General features: G+C 39.8%; 1 protein-coding gene across 10 annotated transcripts in view; it reads right to left on the reverse strand.

Moving 5' to 3' along the window:
- The window catches only part of nrxn2b (neurexin 2b), an 835675-nt gene that overhangs the window by 574212 nt on the left and 237930 nt on the right, over positions 1-23533 (reverse strand). For all 10 annotated transcript variants that reach the window (XM_078164201.1, XM_078164202.1, XM_078164203.1 and 7 more), the window contains one exon: positions 1723-1740. In XM_078164201.1, the coding sequence (XP_078020327.1) occupies positions 1723-1740 (18 nt within the window). The remainder of the gene's footprint in view (positions 1-1722; positions 1741-23533) is intronic.

Raw genomic sequence — 23533 nt, forward strand, 5'->3', positions numbered from 1 at the left:
TCCCTCTCTGGATCTTGATTCTTGCAGGGCGGTAAGGAATGGGTGTGGTATTTGTGCTCACTCTCCACCGCACCCCGGGGGTGAACATGTCCCCAACCAAACCCCCAGTCCCCACCCGCTTCCTAAGCTGCTGCAGACAGACAAAATGCCACATTAGTATTCAGAAGACATCAGCTTTTGGTCATACCCTCATCGGACAAAGCTAGACAGGCAGACACACACAAAAAACTATTAACGCATAAGGATCAGGAGACATGCTTGAATTATCAGCACTGAACTCACAGGGGAAAACATTCACCGTGGGATTGGTTACAAACTTTTTATCATGACTGTGTGAGAACGACAGCACGCTTTTCTCATTGCATGCTGCACACTCTGCTGTGCTGATTGCACGTTCATAATGCAAAGAAGGTATTGCAGCGAGACAAAGCTAATTATTAGGAGGCGAGCGATAACACTGACACATCACTACAGCAGGAGAACGCTGCTGTAAAGTGCTGTGAGCGAGAGTTTTAAACTCTACCCATCTCATTTTCTCACTGTTTGTGCGAGGTGTTGATACGTCCCATTAGTCTGTCCATCTCTGCTCTCATCCCGCTATTCCAATCCTGTCCCTCGCCCATGTCTTCCACCCCCACTGATTCCAAATGATATGCTGATAGAAAGCTAGCGTACTGTGACATGTCAGCATATTTACAGATAAAGGCTCTGTCCCCATTTTAATAAATTCCTTAATGGTCCAGAGCACTGTAGGCCTGGTGCACAACAACATGGAGGATGAAATGGAATTTGCCCATAACTTTGCATTTCCCTCTCATAAGTTTCTTGAATGGAAAGGTCATTTTGAAATTTAGTGCAACGTGGAAGAGCTAGCTAAAGGAAAGTGAGCCGTTAATAGTAGTGTGGATATGCATTGTACGTCTGAATTGCCACCAACAGTCCCATTCAAACATGGGAAGCACTCAACCACACAGATTGAAAGTCTGATAGGTGCAGCGTTAAAATCCACCTGAGGCAGATGAACAAATAACGGGTGAATGAAAACTGTATAACTCCATGCACATAGCGGGTCTTTTACTGAAATCCGTACCTCTAAATCTGAATCACTGCACCTCAGCCACAACATAAGTCACTTTCACAAACTTCATGAACTTGAAAATGACACATGAACAACTCATCAAATCCTGGATCCTGATAAGGCAAGTCAGTGCAGCATAACAACATTGTACAGTACAATGTTATGCAAACAGAAATGTGCCCGGGCTTCCAAACTGGCAAGTCGTTTGCTGAAACGTTCAATATTTGCATTTACATTGGAAAGTAATGCAGTTTATGAGACTCACAAAGTAGGGACTAAGAGTTTTGTCTTTCCACAGTAAACACTTGGAAATTCCCCCTTCAATATACAGTACAAACAAATTAAAGGTAATGTAGTAGGCAATACCAAATAGCTACAATGCATATAGAATGAAAATGAAAGAGCAGAAAGGCAGAGCAAGTTCTGCAATGATTACTATTCAAAGGAAAATCTCTGTTCATTTTTGTACACCAGCTGAAATTACAAGAGATAATTGGTGGTTTGTTTGCATGCCTGCTAATGTCCGCACGTACCTAACTGCACTGTATAATAACAATGGCCTGTAACCTTTCAGTTGCTATGGCAGCGAAGTGTGTGCATGTAAAACAGCATGCATAGGTGGCAGAATGTATAGAAAGACTTACCGACTTGAGATGAGTCACCTGTAGAGGGAGAAAAAAAGAGAGAGAAAGAGAAAAGATGGATCAATTCAAAGAGCAAAGCAAAATGTCACTTGAGTGCACCTGCTCGCCAAAAGACAGTTATGACAAAATGGGGTATAATAGCAGTGGGAGAAAAAAAAAAAAAAAAAAAAAAGTCAGGCTGCAATTAGCATTAGATGTCTACCGGAGTGCTATTCCACACATGAGCCTCAACAGAGCTGCTAATTGAGATGGTGGAGGAAAACAACTACCAGGGATGTTCAGAAGGCAGCATTCATATTTTCTTTATAAAACAAGTCTTAAAGGTCATAAGAGAACCTCTCCGGCAACAGCTAACTTCTTGACATTCACTTTCCACTTTTCTCTCTACTCTGCAAATAACTCCTCCTAGGATTCAAACTCATTAAAAAAAACACTGTGTTGTTGGGTTCTTCAAAAAATATTCTCTCTAACTGCATTTACCACGTATTTGTGACTTTTAAAACACCAGATTATCCAATTAGGCAGGTCATAAGCAACCTAGCCAGGAGGAATAACAATAATACATGATGATAAATAAAACAAGGCAAAAAAGAGGCCAATTATAAAACCCAGATTTCAACATTGGCAGTGGCATAAATACACAAATTGTCACGTTCAATAAGTAATTATCGGGTGCAGATTAGGCCCAGCATTCTGCCTCTCTTCACCTCCTGAAAAAAATGACATGTCACACTAACCATGATGGTTCTGGTAAACTTTGCACCACAGGCAGTTACTGTCAGAGTCACAAATAGAGTGACAGATTGAGAATGCAGAAGAAAAAGAGGCACGGAAGGGTGGCAAATTATAAAGAAACTCAAAAGGACCACCTGATAACCTCTCCGCACTGCTTAATAAAAGGGGAACACAACCTGGCTCGTACTCCTTTTGGATTCGCTCCAGTGTTCAATAGATGATTCAAACATTAAAAAAAAAGTTTTAATAAAAATGCATGATTCTCATCTGCAATATTGATCCATGCTGTAGGGGTCAAATTCTTAATTAAAGACTGGAGCTTTTGGCAGGTGTTACATATTGAAGCAAGTATACATTAGGTGTTAAGATCAATTCGGGGGTGGAGGTGCATGCAATTAACTCGTGAAAAGCAAAACTTATTTTTCAGTGAAGTTGAGCTGTACGCAAAGTAAAAAATCTGCACCTGCTGCACAATTCTGAGATGTATGAACACTTGTGTTGGAGCCTTGTTAGTGACCTGTTGAACATTATACGAGTTGCACAATACGTACAAACATTTTATTAAAACTACTGCACTTTTTTGGTGTTTATTTGTTGTGTGTAATAAGATGGCAGTATGGGAAAAAGGTTTGGTTTTTTGGTTGCTATTTACACCTTGGTGTCCATAGCCATCAATGCTATTTGTATCCGGGGTAGAAATAGCCAATTCTGCTATTTACACACGTGTGTATATTGCATCATGGCAGAGTCAAACACCCAGGTGTCCATAGCCAACAATGCCAACTAGCCAATGTGGCTATTTACACCTGGGTGTATATTCCTGGGCCTTACCACTGTTATCTCAGAGAATATCCCACATTGGCTCATATTCGTTCTAACCATGATCTCTTTGCTCAAATCCTAACCGCTTCTAACATCGATGAGTCACCTTAATGAGCACTGGCCAATCACAGCAGGCAGTGGGATTCATTATAATGCGTATAATATCTCTTTTACGCGTAACCTTGCATTATTGGATAAATAATTAACAACCTGACTGCAATGTGCCATATTCTATGCACTAAATGAAAAATATTTCACAGTAAATAGGGGGGAATTAAATGTATAGGTTTTAATGGCTCTGTGTACTTGAGATATAAAAAAAACAAGTTCACAAGCTCACTCAAATGCACAATGTCAGCAGAGGGTAATTTACACTTTCGCCCACTGAGCTGCTGGTTAGAGTTCCCTTACAGCATATTACTGCCAACCATGAGCAAAGTGGCCCAGGATAGGCTGCTCTCCTCGCTGGCAAGATGGCTACAATTTGATGTCCAAGGTGAAAAGAAGCCTCTTCAGTCCCAACACGGAGCAGAACAAGAATCCCAGCCAGAGCAGATGGAGCGCAGGGCGCTTTGCCTTGCAGTGCTGACAATGTTCTTGATCTACAGTCGAGGCGCAAGAGCTAAGACAAAGCTTAAATGTCCACAGTGGTGGAAGAAGGCAAAGGAAGAAAAGGTGCCAGAGGAATGAACACAATCAATAGGTCTGAGTCTCCCAGGCCTTGTTTGTTAATATCCTGGATTTTTGACAAGGATGTCTCCGGCTCCCGAGTGGTATCAGCTGCCCTGCTTGCTCTGATATCAACAAACATGCTCTTACACATGGGGGTATAACCAATGACAGGGACGAGTAGTGTGTGTGTGTGTGTGTGTGTGTGTGTGAGAGTGAGACAAGGAGGCAAAGATAACAAATTAAGAGATAGTTGGTCAAACATAGCTCATCTATCATGCTTCTCCGCTTCTCCCAGGCCACAGCGAGCACACCAGAGGCGACAAAGATACACAGAGTGGTGCAGACCCTTTCATGTAATATCACATCATGGCAGCTGTGTACAAATATAAAGTTATAGTAGCCATGCCATTTTTACAGTGTGGGACGCAGAGCTGGGGTGACTATATTTTATTGATGATATATCATTCTGAAGAGCTGATAGCAACTAGGGGCAGAGCTATAGAGTCCCTAGTGACCACTGTAGTACAGTAAATAACCCCAGCTGGATGTCATCAACAGTTTGGGAGGGTGGGACTCTGTATTTCATGATGGAAACATTGAGGCCAAGGCTGGTAAGCTTTTGTAAGCCCAGCCACACTTTCCACACTGCCTACACTGTATGATACCCCCTCATTACACCAAACAATGCATGTAACTTTTTGTGACCACGGTGCCGTCACTGGAAAATCAACCCATTTTCTTTTTTTGGCACCCCAGTGTCAAAGCCGAGAAGCAGTGACCCCTGTCTGCTGTCGATTTACTTTCCATCTCTTACCAGACTCTCCACACCTCTCGCTCTCAGCACCGCTTAGCTGTCAACCCTTCTCCACCATATGCCGAGAGAGAGGAGAGTGGAGAGAACACGACACACATGGATGAGTGAGACGCGGGGCACCAACACAGACACAGACACAGACACACACACACACACACACACCAACATGGAAAAGGAAAAGAACAATACAAGGACACAGGGAGGGAAAACCATGGCTGTCCACAATTCAGGTTACCAAAGAAAAAAAAGACGCACTGACCTCCTTGTTATGAATCTTACAAAGTCAGCTTATCATTACATGTGCTTTTATTTGTATTTTTTCATTCATTAGATTATCAGCAGGCAACAATATTACTGTAAAAACAGTTCAGCTAGCTTTACTGTAACTTTCCTGCAATAGCTTTCTTATTTTTAAACACCTTTAAAGTCCAAGTTGGTTCTGGAATCCAGTGTTTGCTAGGTGTTATTCTACGGTCCACAGTGCCTACACACATTGCCTGTGTTGGTCCAACTTGCTGTGACAGTTCACCTACTGTAAGTTACATTTAATGTTTTAATTAGTGGTTGCAGCGTTTGCTAACTTGCCAGTTAATCAGCTCAGATTACATTTGCTATAGTTCTCCTCACACTGCGTTGCTTTGTAGAAACCACAGGTGACAATCTCGGAAAGAACTGTTGTTCACATTTAGAGACAGATCTAGACTCGTTTAGTTTTGGTCATTTTAAAATTCATTGTAGGTCAAAGAAGTGCCTTGTGCACTGTTCATAGCAGAAATGACAGGTCTAACAAATAATGTTACAGCGTCCCAGTAGGCCATGTGCTGAGTCAGTGTAATCAGTATTAAGGTACTGGAGCTAATGATTGTAAATTTCATACAACTGTCAGTATTAGCTGCAATGAAAAAGTCTGTATACTCACAAAGAGAAAGGGCTCCTGAACACAAACATACATACAACAGATTGACATAAATGTACTCCTTGTGAAAACTGGAAAGCTAATCTAACTGTTCACAGCTGATTACATCATGAAAAATGATGGCACAAATTGGAAAATAAAAACAGAGTGAGTTTACAAAGTGTATGTTTCTGAGTGTAAATCTATACTGAAAATCGTCCAAATTCATGAATGAGTGAGAAGCCATTTTGTTTTCTATTGTGCGTTCCGTCTTTGCCTCACAGCTTTGCTAACTTCCACCCACAAACAAACATCATTTATGCTTTCAAAGCTGCTACTTCTTAAAAACGCATAAGAGAGGTAAAGACAGAGAGACAGTGGGCGTGAGGCAACATCAAGAACAACATATTAGGAATCAATGAATTCAGTCAAAAACTCAGACTGAGCACGGCACTTACGTGAACTCTTTCACTATTAATATTTCATCTCACCACCGTGCCTCTGTCTGCTGGCATCAAACAAAAGCTAAAGCTGTTCCTGGTGTGGTCTCTTGCATTGTGAGCACAACTATGGTATCTACACAACGTAACAATGCCATGCTTTTACAAGAGTCTCCCCCTGTGATGTGCAAAGTATGGAAATGGGAAAGATGACTGGGCATTTACTCAATCCTCAAGAGACTGCAGGAGGAAATCTATACTCACACACTCACACAGAGTTGACAACCCAACTGTTGGAATGACTTTGTGCTTATTTTCCACAACAGTGAGCAAACAAGGAAAAACTGCTGGTATTTGCCTTGATCAAGATCTTATTACTGGTGGATTTCACCTAATGAGATAAACGGATAAAAGCAGTAGGTTACTCACTCCACTATGTTCTTTTGAGTTGTGCAAAGAATAAAATACCATGAAAATTCCATGTTAGAGGTTCACCACAGGGAATAACCATGTATGCATTGGGCTGGGCAATATGAAGATAATCAAATGTGACCATATTTTTGAGCAAATACCTCAAAATTAAAGGGCCAGTGTGTAATATTTGGCATGGTTTATTGTCAATCTGAATCTGAATCTGAATATTCTACCCATTAATATGTTTATACAAGTGTATAATTGCTATAAAATAAAATTCATTTGGTTTTCGTAGCCTTATAATTATGCTTTTATATATATATATATATATATATATATATATATATATATATATATATATATCAAGGGCCTTGCTTTAGAGAGGTCGCCATCTTGCGCCGCCATGTATGTACGGCAGACCGAGCGGACAATCCAGCCAGCCAGAGAACGTGTTTTGCATGTATAAATAAACCAACGAAGACAGTGGAAGGAAGGAAGAAGGAGGAGGAAACAGCAGAGAGTGTTAGTAGTTCGTCGATAGAGAGTAGTGAAAAGTTTTTTTAGTTATAAAGTTTGCGAATGGACCACACTTACCACGCAACAGGAGAGAATGAACCCGAACCGTCATCTGCGAGGAAAAGAAGACGCAACTTCACTCCTTGTGATGCACTCTCTGCGGCGCTTTTCCTCCTGGTGATATATCTCCCCAACGGTGGTAGCACCGAATCCCATTCTGTGCATTCAGCCTCTCTTCTCGCCCGCTCAGCATCAAACACATGGAGTTTCTCATCTGTATACTCCGGCTCAAACAGGTATGGCTCTGGGTCTGTGTCCGCTACAAGAAACTCTTCAAAATCGCGTTCAAAGTCGTCCATTGCAGCTACTATAGTCCGGAGATATTGCTAGGCTAAATAAACAGCTGAGTTTTATTTACAGGCTAAGCTGTCAGTCAGTGTGCGGGCTGGAGGTTGGTGGAGCAGAGAGGGGAGGGGGTCCCCACTCGGTATGGTAAACGAGAATGTGTGTTTGGAGTGTGTGTGTTACGCTAGAAGAGTCAGAGTTTGGGACGGAGTCTTTTACACCCTGGAGTGTTACCGGAGTTTTTGGAGTGCTCAAATAAACTGGCCTTTTTCCCGAACGCTCCTCTGGTCTCCTGCTCGTGAGGGATTCATTACAATATCGTAACATGGTTTAGATTTCTAAATAAATATTCACCTCATCGCTAGATAGACCTACTCCTGAAAAACTCGTGTGCAAGGCTTTTTCTCCCTACAAGGCCACCGTCATTTACCCGACGGGAGGGGTGAGCGAGTGAGCCCTGCAATCTAGAATTTGACCACTGATGTCACTGTTTTCAACCCATTTTACACACTGGCCCTTTAATATTGCAACGAAATTGTAGAGTTGGGGCTTTCACAATATATTTACACAACGAGATTTCTGATTAACAATCATCAGTTATGTGGATTTAATGACTATTGCAAGTTCAGAAAATGACATAACTTCACTGTAATACAGCCTTTAAAACAACACAAGTGACATTACAATATCTAAAATCTACTACAATACCTATTTTCTCATATCATAATAATATTGGAATATTACCCAGCCCTACCTATGCATGGTTTACACCACTGAAAGGACTCTCAGGTAACCTTTTTTTTTTATTAATAAACCGAATACAATGTTGCTCTAGCAAAGAATGGTAATCATATGACTAAATCCCCTGAATGAAACACAGAACTGTAAAACTGTTTTTAATATGAATGTGGTGGAATAAAACTATGCGTGGAAGAAACTGCCTCCAGGTACGTTTCATTAACACACCTCCCTTTGGTTAAAATAAATAAATAAATAAGAAGAAGAAGAATAAAATGGACCCCACAGGCAGTGAAGGGGATAACATGCACATCAGGCATGTAATTGATATTCTAATTAACTCAATAACAGAAAAAGAAAAAAAAAAAAGAAAAAAAACCCAGCAAGGATTCAGACTGATTTTTTTTAAACATGTTAGTTATACAATTATTCTTTCCCTGATGTGACGTCAGTGCATTTACATGAACAAAACATTCAGTTTTTGCCCTTATTCTAAAAAAGACAATATTCCTACTAAGCTGTTCATTGTGACTAATGAAAATAATTAAACCACTAATATTCCTGTTTACATGCAGCCGTGCATACTCCGATTAACGTGCCCTAACATGTTGTTTATCATATCAAAATATGGAGAAGTGGAACAGCTGGAGCCATTTATGCCATGTTGCTTCTTTGCATCAAAATAGGATTTTATCACAGTTCACCACCAGTGGCGGACTTGTTGTATCATGCGGAGACAGCCTCCTTTGTTTATTTAGTCAACCACCTTCTTTGAAAAGGGTGGTGTCTCAATATTTGGGTCTTTTATGATGTTTAAACATATGTTTGTTTCCTCTTATGATCAGAAATATGGTCTTTTCGTTTGAACATGCATCTCTATCACAGCCTTGGAAACTGTTGGCATGTTGGACTGAAACAGGCAAAAGGCCATGAGGTGTTAACTGCTATCTGAAGAATGCTACAAAGAGAATATGCTGTTAACCTGACAGGTATCAAATTCAGAATACTGTCATACACAAAATAATAGTGGAATATTAGTGTGCGAGTAAATGTAGTCATTGCAGCAGGTTGGGAAGTACAGAAAGATTCTGACATTTTGTGTCGAATATTTATTTGTTCGTGTATTCTATCGTAGCCTGGGTCACTTTAAATTATTTAAATACGACACATTCTTATTACATTAAATTATTCAATACAATACTGTGTGCAGAGAAAAAAGTGCAGAAGTAATTTTCTGTTCCCTGCATTTCTCAGTATGGCCTCACTGGCTCGCCCATCGTCAGATATTCAGCTGGACTATCTGACACCCTCGTCGTATTAGATAAAATGTCATATAGATTACTAATAAGCTACAGACACTTTGACTTTACAAAGTTCAACATGAGGTAAAATATTCATCCAAGCAAGTCAAGAGAACACAATACGCCTAAGCTACAGCATTTGAAGAGGGGCTTTTAATCGGTAATAGGGCAAAGAGATCAGCATGTGACATTCAGTGTCTCTGTTTAATTTCCCCTCAAGATGTCACTGACAAGTAATCATCCACTGTCTGGCCTTTACATAGCGTTCCCTGCTTAAACCTAACTCAGACGTCCATGTGTGTGTGTGTGTGTATGTGTCTGTCCGTCTAGAGGAACATATATAGCTCAAACTGTTAACCATTGTTATTTTATTGTGTCATAGATAGAGACAGGGACTTCCAATTGGCTCAAGATTTTCACTGAGAACATGAACATGAGTCATATGTCTTTTAATGTGGAAATGCACATGGCAGTGCTAGCTATTCTGACAACTTTAAAAGAACAACTGATTGTCACAAAGGTGAAAATTCCTGTGGAAGCAGTTACTTTAATGAAGCTCCTCAGTGGTGTGATACTTGTCTAGACGTGCTGATGTGTGGGGTAAAATGTTCCTCAAATACGATGTATAACAATAAAGTGTGAGAATGATTCAAACTTATGCAACACTGACGTTCAAAGCAGTGCATTTGAACAGGATATAAATGAAAAGATAAATGAATATTAATTCTTGAACAAAATATTTCATTCCACCTCTTTATCTCTGCTTGGCTGTCTCACTTCAACAGTCTCTCACTACTTTATTATTATTTTTCCAAGAGATATCCAGGTGTGCAGTGAGACTCTGCAGTCTACAATTCGGGATGCAATACTTTTTTTTAAGAGTAAAAGCCAAGTAAAGGTAAGGTGCTGCTGTTGAAGTGTAATTACTGTAAAATGAGTTATGTCCTTTACAGGAGGGGTCACCTCAGGGAAAGGTTGCCTTCATTGAAAAAAGTCATTAGCAAGCAACTCAAATTCACCTCATGGAGGGTCAGTGCTTTTAAAGGTTAGGCCAGTGGGCCAAGCATGCACCTTACTCAGGATGCACACTCAAAATTAGCACATTGTGATTGCTTTGGTAATCTAAACTATGTAAAACAAAAAAACTGACTAATTGACAAAATTCAATTTTCTGTAATGATAATAATACTAATCATGGGTCTTGTGAAGGAAGTTGAATCACTGAAAACTACAGTATCTAGAGCAAAGTAGAACCACCATTTTAGCCGCACCATTACACCACAACCTGTCAAAGAAGTAACAGAAGACTGAAAGGAGAGAAGGTATAAAGCAAGCCCTGAGGCCATGTGTGTGCCATAATATCCTACCCCAAGGGTGGGCTATTGTTCTTCAAAGAGAAAAAAGACTGAACAATGTGCTTTCACCACGGCAAGCAACACCAGTTAACTTCTGCCATGCAAAGCAACATCAGATCTCTCTGATCACATGAGGATGGAGTTCTCACTTCCCTGGGTTCAGACCTGCTCTAGACATCAAGTCTGCTGCTGAGTTAATTGGCTCAAACATCCAGGGAACCCAGCTCACTGGAGAGGGGTACTTTGGGCCCCCCTTTGTCAATGCCAGTGTCAGTGAAAACCCAGCCTTTCAGGGATGCATCTGTAGACATGAGACAGGGATAAACCACTTGTCATGGAGAGCTCCACTAAAGAAGAGTTCACTGTGTGAAGGCTCAGTGAAGCACCTCTTGACCACATGAAAAAAGGGGGCAAGTGGGACTACTTGCACCAAAGCAGCAACCAGGCCCAAGAGTTGAAGGCAGTGGGCCCTGTTGAACTGGGATCCAAACTGAAATAAGAAGAGGCAGGCACTAAATTCTTGTGTGCTTCCTGAGGCAGTACGATTGTTGCAGTCCCTGGCCTCTGAACCATGCTCAATATAACCTGTCACCTGAGATTGCTTGAGCCATTGTTCAGGTGAAACCACAGGTCCTGAATGTGATTAAAGAGCAAATCATCATGGTGACAGTACTGCTTTTCTGAGGTCCTCCTGACTAGTCAGTCCCCAAGGATGTCAAGAATTCTGAGGTGCAGGTGAAAACTGCATCCAGGCAGCAAGTGAATGTAGGTTATCCCAAAGACCTGCGCAACCTGAAAAGCAGACTATCCAAGTTAAATCTCCTTGAATGCAACTTTAGGGAGACAGTGGAGAAGAAAGTGATCAGGCAAATGAAGGGAGGGACCAACAAGCTACCTGCTCTCTTCCAGGCATATTTGAGAGCGACCTTTTAGGCACAGAACACCTACGTGTGGACAGATCAAAGTATTTGGAACACAATTTGCATCAAGTCCTCCAAATTAGACTAAAAGATGCAAGGTTTAGCTTTATCATTTTAAAAGAAACATGTCATTAGGAGTACTTGATGAAACAATTCATTCTTTCTTCTGACAATCTCAACTACTGTGCTGCTTTGGGGAATTGCAATCAACTGGCAAAAAGGTTCAATTACATATATGTAGCTCAGATCATCACCCAACTTTGTGAATACTGCAAGGACCATGGTCACCAGTGTCCTCTTGTAAGTACGGATACCTTAAAAGTAAGTTTCACAAAAAAAAATGCATAAATACAGCCAGTGGGAGCATAGAAATAACAATTCAGATAAGGGCAAACAAGTGTGCAAGAGATGAAAAAAAGAGAAGCAGGATTCAAGAGGCAGCAACATATGGTTGAGGCTTGAGTTGCTGTCGCCATCCTATCAACATGCTCTGTTCTTGTATTGTGAATTGAGAGGCTCTTCCCAAGGCAAGGCTTGTCAGAGTCTGACCCCTTTACCCTGTCCTTGCTTTTGTAATCCTGAAAAGCATTCAGGATTCAGCAGTTTGTAAGAGCATTTGCCACACTCAATACTGGTATGTTTCTTTTTTATGTGGCATTTACAAGGATCACTCTCCTGTGCCCTCCTCTCTCTTATCCCTCCCTCTGCCATTCATGTGTTTTGGGGGTTTTGCTTCTTATCATATTCCAGGGTCATTACTGGAATCCTGAGCAGTCAACTAGGGTTAAATACTCCATTTGCTGCCACCACTGCCAGAGCAAGGTAAAACAAGTGGTAGAGAGAGACTGAGTGTCATCCTAGCTTCACCACAGACATGAGAGCTGTTGTAAAAAGTGGAGTCCTGGAAATATGACAGCTACTCTTTAGTCTTTTATGTAGGCTGTCTGTGTCCAGGTCCTAATTATATGCTAAATAGCTTGTCAATTGCCATTTAGCTTCAGGCCAAGCTTAACTTGAGTACAACTTTAAAGATGTGGGTGTACGTCTTTATTCACATGCACAAAAATGCCACTGTATTTGTTTGCATTTGATGTGTGGGCAGCATCATATACAGTAATTCCAACACTAAAGAGTTATCCAATTATGTAACACAGAAACGACAGTGCAGCTAACAAGCAGACCCACCAATCCAAAATACGGTCAACTGCATGTGGAATTAACTGAGAAAGAGAAAGTATAATTTGCAGTGTTACTAATATCTGTCTGACAGGAAACATGAAGACATCAGGATGATGGCATCTTTCTTTGGTTTCAATTTTAATAGACCCAATGCAAGAATCTGAGCCTGAAGTGGATCTGTGGCATTTAGTAAGTTTTTTTTTTTTTTTCTCCAAGTCACAGGCTCCGTGCAAAACACTGATTGTCTGGTTTGCTCTCCAATTATTCCCTCTCATCATTGAAGCAATCAATGACAAACCTAGACCCTTCACCAATATCAAATGTGGCTTACAAGTTTATGGCTTGCATAAATTGAAAAAAAAATCTACCAATATAAATGAAGTATCTTGCTATAGTCTACCTAATAATTCTATTTATTTTTATCCTGCTGCATCCACAGGAGGCGGGAGAAAACTCTGTTGCCAGGTAACAGTGATACAGTTGAGCGACTGAGCTGGGTTGATAGCCAGAGTGCTTTTCTGAGCAACCATTGGTCCTTTGGACCCTAAGAGACCAGTATGCTTGAGTGGCTCTCCCAGGAGAAGATAAGTACAGTAACAGTCACCATAGCCCTATTTGAGCGCAGTGTGGAAGAGAAAGGCATTGCGGTGGCTAAAAAGGGTAAAAATAATAACATGGGTTTGAGAACATACTATAGTGTTATATGTATAAGCTCTGTAGTTAGTGGCTGACTGGTTACCCTTCTTCAGTGACTGGTTGCCTACTTAAATGCTAATACGTATATGTACATGACATGACATCTATGTGTTACATTGTTGTAGCCTCTGGGAATAGGATTATTAAGTATTCAGTAAGAAAAAAACTGCTTTTAGTAAAATTCAAATTATCTGTGTACTTCATGTAAATACCTAAGTGTTTCAACCAATCGCAGTAAATTTTCACATATCCTTGACAGTCCAGAGGGGTTTTCAAAGTGTATGTGTATTGCATTCTGTTATAATGAAGCAATTTCAACTGGCATGCTGCACATCACGCTTTCCATGCATCCCAGTGACCTTGAGGGTGCTTGCCTTTGATATGACATGGTCCCTCTCAGTTGTTGGGTAGCGCTTGAAGCCAGTGTTTGACCAATGCTTCCCACACAAACGCACACACTGATCCCCTTCTCCGAGTGCGTCTGCACATCTCTTTCCTGGACCCCAGTCCATGCTCTAATCCTCTGGACTGGATGCTGAGGCTGCAGTCTGGTAATTCACCAAATCCCCTTCTGCTACCCTCAGCCCATACCTCTCCTCTGATGTCAAGTGCTCCTTGACAGTACAAATGCAAACACACATCCACCCATTAAACATGACAAACATACATTACAGCTACATGCTACATGCATACAAACTAAAACCTTTAACAAATGCCTCAACATTCAGATTGTACGTTCCAAGCTCTCACTGTGTACACCATTTTCTTGGCTTGCAGTAAAATAGCGACTTCTTTTTCAGGGTTTTCATTTGATGAAGTGTCAGCATTTACAGCCTGCATGGCTTAGGTCTGTTTTCTGCCTCTTTTTCTGTAATGAGCTCCCCTTTATGTCTACATTCTCAAAACTGTCACAGGAAAAACATCCGCATTTGATCGCTGATTTCATTAAATGGTTTGTTTTTTCCTCACAAAATACCAAAGTGCTCCCAGATTTGCCATTAGAGGGCCCCCAAAAGAACAATGTGTAATTTCAGCCTGCCACTGAAAGTGTCTGAGCGTGTCAGTCAACAGCAAAATGTAGACGCTAAACACTAGATAAGGCTTGACTTGTTTTTTCTTTCTTAGAAAATGGAGATTACAAGCAAGGATAAATGATAAAATGGGCACACCAAGAGGGATATTGTCTCATCTTAGATAGATGATAGATATTGTTTTTGCCCAAGAGGACATGTGTGTTATGATAAACCAAAAAGGAAAACAGTATTTGAGTAGGGGGTATTTTTGTTGTATAAACATAACAATTGTAAGCAGATATAATTACACTATAATTGCTAAAAGCAAAGCACAGAGCATATAACACACGCATCAAGCATTACTTTCTATCCCTGTTCACTGTGAAGCTATCTTATTACATGTTGCTAGATAATTGTCAGGCTTCAAAATTTGTGCATGTTGCCTTTTTCTAAATGCTTTAATTTCGTTAAATGGTTATTATCTGTTTGATAAACAGGTTTAATCAGTTGCTCAGTTGCATATGGCCCACAGTCGTTCTGCTCATTTGAAACTAGTTAGGAAAGGCACCTGATTGGGGTAATGGAGGTCATAAGTAACTGTTAAGGATGCCTGCTACAGACTTCTTAGAAAGTCCAGCAAATTGTGCAAAAGCCAAAAACAGAATTGTGGGAAGAGGAGGAAAAGGATAAAGGAGGAGGAGAGACTATAAAGAGGATGAATTTAAAATAAGGGGAAAATAAAGATTTTGGCACAGTGTGACTTGTCTATGCATAAGGGTAAAATAATGACATGAAGGACACTTTGAAGGCTCTCTTGGGTCCAACAAAGCACAGACATTTCACTATGCTTTGGTACTTTGTGAGGGGTTAAGAAGGGTACTTTGTAAATGCTGGAGTGTCCCGCTATCAAGGCCTCTGCTCTGTTCCTTTATGATTAGTGTGCTTGTTCTGTTAGATGTGATTGGACTAATGCTGTAATGCTCTACCCGAGTTAATGGTCTGTGGTTACTGTTGCCAAGCCCTGCTGCTTGATTAAATTATTCACTTAATATTTATATTAGTTGATTAATCTACCAATTAATTGGCTGGGTCAAAGTGATTGTAACTGGGACTTTGTGGTATTATTTGAGAATCACTCAGTGAGAACTTGATGTACTCTAAACATGCTTCTAGGAGTAAGCACACTAAAAAGGCATTACATGCATTTATTACGACAAGACTTCAGTATTAGAAATGGTTCTCTGAAGTTACTGGTAGGGGTGGGATTCACCAGAGGCCCCATGATATGATATTATCACAATCCTTAAGTTATGATACAATATTATTGCGATTTTAAATGTATTGCGATATGCTTAGTATTGTGGTAACATATTGCAATATATTGCGATTCATTACCTTTTTTAAACAGCAAATTATGTCCCCAAAGGAAAACTTTGTCAACATTTATCCAAAGTTCTCAGTCGGTTTATCTCAGTTCAGTCATTGTTATAGCAGCAAATCGTATCCAGTGGACTGAAAAAGCTACTGATTTAATCATTTTAGTAGGCTATCAAAAGTTTTATTCGTATTATTAATAATTTACGTAATAAAAAAATCAATACTTGGCATCCATGTAACAAAAAATAATATCGCAATACTGAGCTATATTGATCCCCCATCACCCACTCCTCGTTACTACAGTCCTTCATTCTACATCATTACATCATCAGTGTAGCTTGTGTATATCAGACATTCACCTCTTGAGTTGACAAGGTGGTGGCAAAAAAAGTTTTTTGCATCTTTGCAAAGGACGTTGCCAGTGTCAGGCTGGATTTGAAAGATGAAACATTTTCACAGTGTCAATAAAGTGTTAAAACATCAAATGCTGAACAGCATAATCTGCATTTATGCTGATCATGTCAACTCGCTTTCAATTTCTCTTCCTTATACATACATTTTTTCGAAATATGTGGCTGCTTACAGTAGTTCTGCTTCAAACCTTGATTATCTCTGTGTGATGTAGCCATACATCACAGATGTCGTGTTTAGATGTAGTACCCTTACATTGTTTGTTTTAGTATCAGTGCCAGGGTAATTCACTGGGATGGTGTGGATCAACTGGCACACAATGTAAAAGATCTTGTTTAAAATAGAGCACCAACTCTCCCTATCCTTATGATTAAATTCTATCTGTTTGCAGGTGTTAAGTATTACTGCATATGTGAAAACAGTTGTTTTGTGGCTCCACATGGAGCTGTGCAAAGTCTAATAAATGGCCATAACTGATGAGGCAATTTATTACAAGTTTTAGTAGATGAGATATTTCTGGTTCTGCTGCATTGACTTTGATTTCTTTCTTTCCTTTTGTTATGTAACTGTCCATCTTGAGACCGATAATGTTATAGATGTTCAATGCCAAATCGGTGGAATACTTGTAACAGAATTGCTCCCAGCAGGTCATTCAAACATTTACTTCCTCTATAAACTAAAATACATACTGTATACCTTATGTACTGCGGATTATCACCACTTGAATAATAACAATAAAATAATATTGTGGTAATGAGTGAGCAGTTCTAGTTGGGCATGATGATGGAGCTGAAAGTGGTGGATTTTGCCATAGTTTAGCAAAGAATGTGTTGAAAATATGAGTGCTGAACATATTGATGGGACAGTCAAGAGGTCAACTATGCTGCAGGAGTAACTGAAGAAGTTCAGATGGCTGCTGCAAACTCAAGCTGATTTGCTGTGCAGTAAAGGAGAACTACAAACCTCTGATTGGGCGATTCTTTAAGAAAGGTATTGGATCAGACTTTATAATGCATGTATATTTGTATCTGAAAATTAAGAGCACACAAAATTGCCATATTTCTGAGCAGGGTTTGGTGTGACATTCTAGATTTTTAAGGAGAACAGAATGCATTGGTTTAGGTAAGATCATAGTAAATGGCTGAATAATTGGGAGCTTTTACTGAAGCTGTAAACAAAACTCAAAAGTTTGCTCAATAAATGATAAATAGTTTTAACTTCTAATAAGCTCCAGTATTTTATAGTAATAATTCACCCTGAGAAAGACTGAGACCTGAATTTCAGGCATGTTGAGGTTCACTCAGCTGTCAGCCACTTTTAAATGCCATTGCTCTAATTTGGCGAAACATAAGTTGTTAATACCTCAGGGTTCATAAAGAGGGATGCTCGGTCACACCTTTAATCTTTAACTGCTTCAGTGAGGGTGCTGAGTGTCTCCCAGTGAAAAAGAAGCTCAGCAAACAAGAAAATATGCCTTTTAAATGTGTTGTGGTGATGTCTTTACTTACTGTATACATTGTAGTGACAGCTAATGTTCACTCAGAAAGTATAAATGTCAGAGACATCAGCAATTTTTTTTATGTTCCTTCTTTTGATTTCCTCATTTCACTCGAAAATCCCGTAAACACCAAGAAGCCTTGTATGAAGATAAAATCAATAAACATCCCTCCTCACTGCTTAGCAAGTTTGAAATGATATAAATAGTAAATAGAAACTGACAGAGGGGATTTCTGTTAAAGTTTATTTATCCTGTCAGACACATTTTTATGCGTTGTCAAACGATGAACACACTGGTGTAACTGACAGCACTTGACAACCCTAAACACAGAAGCTGTTTCAACCTGGTGAATGTAGAAAACCCTTTCAAGATAGCTGTTTTCAAATTGTTTTTATATCAGTTGTAACCCCATGGGATGTATTTGACCATGTAATGTAACTAAAGTCATTTTTGTGTGCAGGAGAAGAAAAAAGTCAAGACAAAGCCAATGCTATAAAAGCCTGATGAGATTATCCTGAAGCCAAAAAGATGGGAGTGGGGTGGTGGGGTTGAAGGGCAGAAACTGAATTATTAATATGTGGATGTGGGGCAGGAATTATGGGAGAGGTGGAGAAGAAAAGACATCGACCCAAATCTCCTTAACTTGCACACAGCATTAAGAAAAAGGCAAACCTCTCCCCACTGTAGCAACCGTTCTTTCAAACAAAATGGGTTCATACCCAAACTCATTCACTTACTATGGGTGTTTCATTACAGAGTTCAAGAGAATAGTTACCTCTGATGGAGACACAATGTGATCTCCTTCAGTGTTAAAAGCTCAAAGTCAATTCAACTGCATCTGTTTAACCAATTTGAGATTCCCTCAGTGCAGCATTGCAGTTCTATTTGAGCTGCTCTATTACACAGCTCATCTTTCTATTTGCAGAACTCTCATGAATTGAGAGTAACACCTGTATGACATTTTCCTATTTAATTCATAGGATCCTATGTACAGATAGACTGGACACATATTCAGAACTTAAAACAGAACTGCAAACACAGTTCAGCTCAATTTTTGGATTTTGTTTGCACACATTTTAAGCGCTTGTGTGTTCATGTTATGACACTGGTGGTCGTGTTTGTATTAATGTTTAGAATCTGGTAGCATACAAGCCAATCTCATTCCCAAGTCATCAAATACAGACACTTTGTCACACCTCTTGGCATCTCATAGCAACAAACAAGGCACCTTTATGCGTATCTATGTGAAGCACAGCTGTAACATGGCAACAAAACTACTTGGTTAGTTTTAGAAAAAAAAATCTTCTGGGTTAAAATTAGTGCTTCTGTTACACAACGTAACGTGATGTAAATTCGTCATGCGAGTGATGTCAGTGTGTGACGACTGTACAGAAATCGTGTAACATTATGTTAAAACAACTTTGACTTTTGGTTTCACACAGAATAGGAACTGTGGTCCCTGTAAGTCCAGATTTGTGACAAAGTCTCAGTATTTGATGTCTGGGCTATAACATCCTTTGGATTACATTTCAGTGTAGGGCTGCCCCCTACTAAGAATTTTCCTAGTCGACCAATAGTCATCACTTAGGGCCATTAGTTGACTGTGTTTACGATACTGGGCGGGGTGGTTTGAGTTCAAGATCTGAGAAAGGATAGTATAGGTAACACTGTCAACACTGTGCTACATTACAGACAAATACAAAACCGTAATGAACCTTCATTAATATAGACCTATATTTTATCGACAAGTGCACATCACACACTGAGTGAGCCGCCTGTTAATGATGCTGTTGGCAAAGCAGTAATGATTGTGCTCAGGGGCTAATGGGCATGTAGCTGCTTACATGTTTCAGATGATACGTCATGTTTGTAGTCGACGAATGACGAATGCATATGTTTGCCCGCAGAGTTAATATATCACGGGTCGGGTGCTGGGTGCGATTCTTGTGCTATTTTTGTGCCAGCTTTCAAGAGTGCGGCAGCAGGTTGCCTCTGAGGTTGCTAAGCAACCTTAACAAGCATTGTATAGCCATATTTACCTGAAATCCTTAGTGCAGAGCTGATCTTATTCCAGGAGCTGTTTCTAAGTGTGTAAGCCTATCTTCCGTGGGACAGGTGTAAAGCTCTGGGTAGCCCTGCACTAACATGATCAACTTTTATGTATTTATCAGACTGAATATTTACAGAAGAAGGGAAAGATATCTGTCGGCCATGATTGGTTTGTAACGTGACTCCCATCTGGCTGCTGAGCGTGGCCTCTTCCTGTATCTGACCTTTCAAATAAAATTCCCACACGGTCGAGTCGTATAAGTTTTGATTTATAGTTAGACAAGGCCCAGCTCCTAATAAAGTTTCTTTTTTTTCCTTTTTCCTGCAACTAAGTGACCAATGAAATCTTGTTAATGACTTTTCTGGTCGACTAACGTTTGGTGGACTGTTAGGGGGCAGCCCTATTGCAGTGTGTCATGTCTTGACAAAATTACAGATGATTTGTTGTGGAATGAGATTGATCCGATAAGCGGTGTTGTTCTTCATGCCACTATTAAAACTATGATTAATCACTGGGAACAGTGAGTCATTGTGATTTTCTTAGATAAAATTAATAAATTGCTCTCCTGCTCTCCTCTTGTAAATGTGAACTGTTCTTGGGAATGGTTAGGAAATTAGTGTTGATGTTGCGTTATCATTTCATTTGATAAAAATATAAGATGCAAGTATCTTTCCCTCTGAACATAGTTAATCTAGTGCCCATTTATCACATAAAAAACAGGCTTAATATAAGATAATGATTTATTATAAAGAAAGTAGGAGCATGGGCAAGGAACAAATTCCCAGTTGCAGTATAATTTTAGGACAGATCAAGAATAGATGCTGGTTAACTCATTTTAAATTCTAACTATTGGCTTCTGAGGAGAGTTATACAGGTTACAATTTGATGTTCTTTAACCCTGTAGTGTTTTTGAGCTTCATTACACTCTATATGGTATTTCTATTTCTATTTAGTGAAGAAAGACAGCAGGAAAGTTCAGGGCACCAGCTCAGATGTCATGATTTTTCCTCGACTAAGATTATCACTTCATTTATAAGATGAATAAATCATAGGCCCTGAATTGATGCCGCAACAGAATAGGTTTTCTCACACCGAGGCTTTAATTAACTTCATCACTGATGCTTTCTCCATTGAAACTGGGAATTAACCATTTCTACCTCTGCATGTGTATAATTGCTTCTGATATACCAGGATGAATAATAATCAGGAAATGTGGAATCAAACTGGGTGGCTGAAGGGAAAGCCGGACAGAAATACAAATGCATGCAGACAGATATAGCTATAAAGAGGAAACTCAGAGGGAATGATTGATGTATAAATACACAGAGTTTGAATGAGCACTGGCTGTACACTGTTTTACTCTAAATTTCCTCAGGAGGGCATTGTTGTAAAAATCTATACCCTCATACGGAGGCACTTTGAGAGTGCTGGAGGTGAAACAAGCAGAGCTACCTGTGGAAGAAGGACTGTTCCATGTGTCTGATGGGAGTAGTTTTATTTTTAAAGAATGAGATTAATGTAAAATTTGATTTATTAGAGCACACATGAATTCTGACAACCCTGTCAGAGCTGCAAGTGAAGATCTCAGAGCTCATTCTGTCACAGGCATACTAATATATACTGTTATTCTTAAGTGTGTTCTTCCTTTAAAGGCAAATGCACTTGATAAATCGTGGTAATGAAAAACGCTTGTGCTGGTTTTAGGAATGCAAATCATGCACACAGAGAAATAGCTTTAATAGTGAGCTCATGACTGTGATTGTGGCGCCGTCAGCCGCATGAAAACGTTTTAGCGATCCTGTGACTTACACAGCATCTCCTTTGTTCTCAACTGACATAAAAGCCCACAGTCAACATGAAGGCCCTTTCCTCTGCCTAATGGCTTCATTTGATGTCAGCTTTCTTTTTCTTTTTTTTTTTTTTTTTACTCAACCTCCTCATCCAGATCCTCATCCCCAGGCCCACCACCCGTCTTTCTCCTCATAATATCCCTGTCCCCTGGTGCTCGCTGAGAAAATTAGCCCTTGTTTTGATCAGGTCCTGTAATTTGATATTTCTTGTGTGATGTGTGGCGTCCGTCAGGGTAGCCCTACGTCTCTGCTGACATTTGGAGCAGCAGTCATTAGTTATGCACTTGATCAGAGCCGCCAACACAAATGCCCTCACCCCCCCACCCCCACCCCGTCTACCTGCTCCGTGGATTGCAGTTTCAAACAAGGGGATCTAATGTTATTCCACTTGCCTCATTGCCTCTGCTTGTATGCTCCGGCGAGCACAAAACCACCCACTGCCCTATGAATTCTCAGAATTAGCAAGAAGAAAAAATGAGGCGGTGTATTTTGCCTAGTGTAAAATGTCTCAGAAGGCCGTGACAACCTTTTACCAGCTTCCCTTTTCATTTGCAAGAAAAAAAAAAAAAGCTGATGTATTCTCCTAGGGAAATATGCAGTGGGATAAAAGTAGGCTTTTTCCATTCAAGAACACAATGTAATAGGTAAGAAGATGTCATTTAAGTCTTTCAACTAATGATTAGGACATGCACTTAGCAATTGTACCTGTGACAAAAGCAGTGTAATGTAAGACTGTACCAAAACCGTATAATGAATTGTTAACAACTCTGTTAAAAAATGAAAGCCTGTGAATTCCCAGTAACCTTGGTAAGCGACTTTGCTGTCTGGCTATTCGACAGTTCACCTTGATGCAGAGAGCGCACAGCGAAATTCACTGAAAGCACTCCAGACAGTTGGCACTGGCTTCTTATCTTAACGAGGGGGAATTATTTTGGTTCACCAAGCCTCAGTAATATGTTAAAACCTTTCACTACACACATCATATGCCCAATTAAGCCCATTTGGAGATAAGATAGGTAGCTTTGATCAGTCCAATGAAAGGAGTCATTTGGAGGACAAGGTCATTATGTGTCGTTTCTCAAATGTTAGGATAGGAATTAAAAACGGCGCGGCTACAGCTGGGAAAGGTCATGACCTGCAAAACGCTGAGCTATCTCTCTTTCTACTGAGAGAGCTGCGACTTTGTTGTTTCACACTGCATTTACATAATAAGATTAGATTGCCAACACTCTCATTAAACTCAAGTATCTTCTCATTTTTTCGGATTTAATGGATTTGATGAAATTTGAACACCTTGAATTTTATATTTTTCTAATAAAATGTTCAAGAATGAAGGCAATCATTTTGTGTTCCTATTATTTAAGAATAATCCTGAAACCTTATAATAAGGGTTTATGATATTAACTTGTCATTCAGTAAAGTTTTTGTGTCCCTTTGATGCTCATTTATCAGTAAACACCAGCAAGCCTTTCAACACCTGTTACCCGTTGGATTTGAGTTGAGTCATTGTTTTAATTTGTCTGTACCAGTCTGTCAGAGAAAACAATAACTGCTACCTAATGCGTTTCAATTATCATATTTAAATGTAAATTTACACAGTGTTAAAAATAACTTAAATGTCAAACATATTCTGTTGGCAGTTCTTTTGGCAAACAGTAGCACAGTTCATAAGCCTGGGACAGTTATGGACATACATCCACTGTCATGAAGATGAATTTCCACACCTTTAGTATATGTAATTATTGAAAATGATATGTGGGGGGGGGGGGG

The sequence above is a fragment of the Epinephelus lanceolatus genome, chromosome 22 (genome assembly GCF_041903045.1).
Source record: "Epinephelus lanceolatus isolate andai-2023 chromosome 22, ASM4190304v1, whole genome shotgun sequence".
NCBI classification, from domain to species: Eukaryota; Metazoa; Chordata; class Actinopteri; order Perciformes; family Serranidae; genus Epinephelus; species Epinephelus lanceolatus.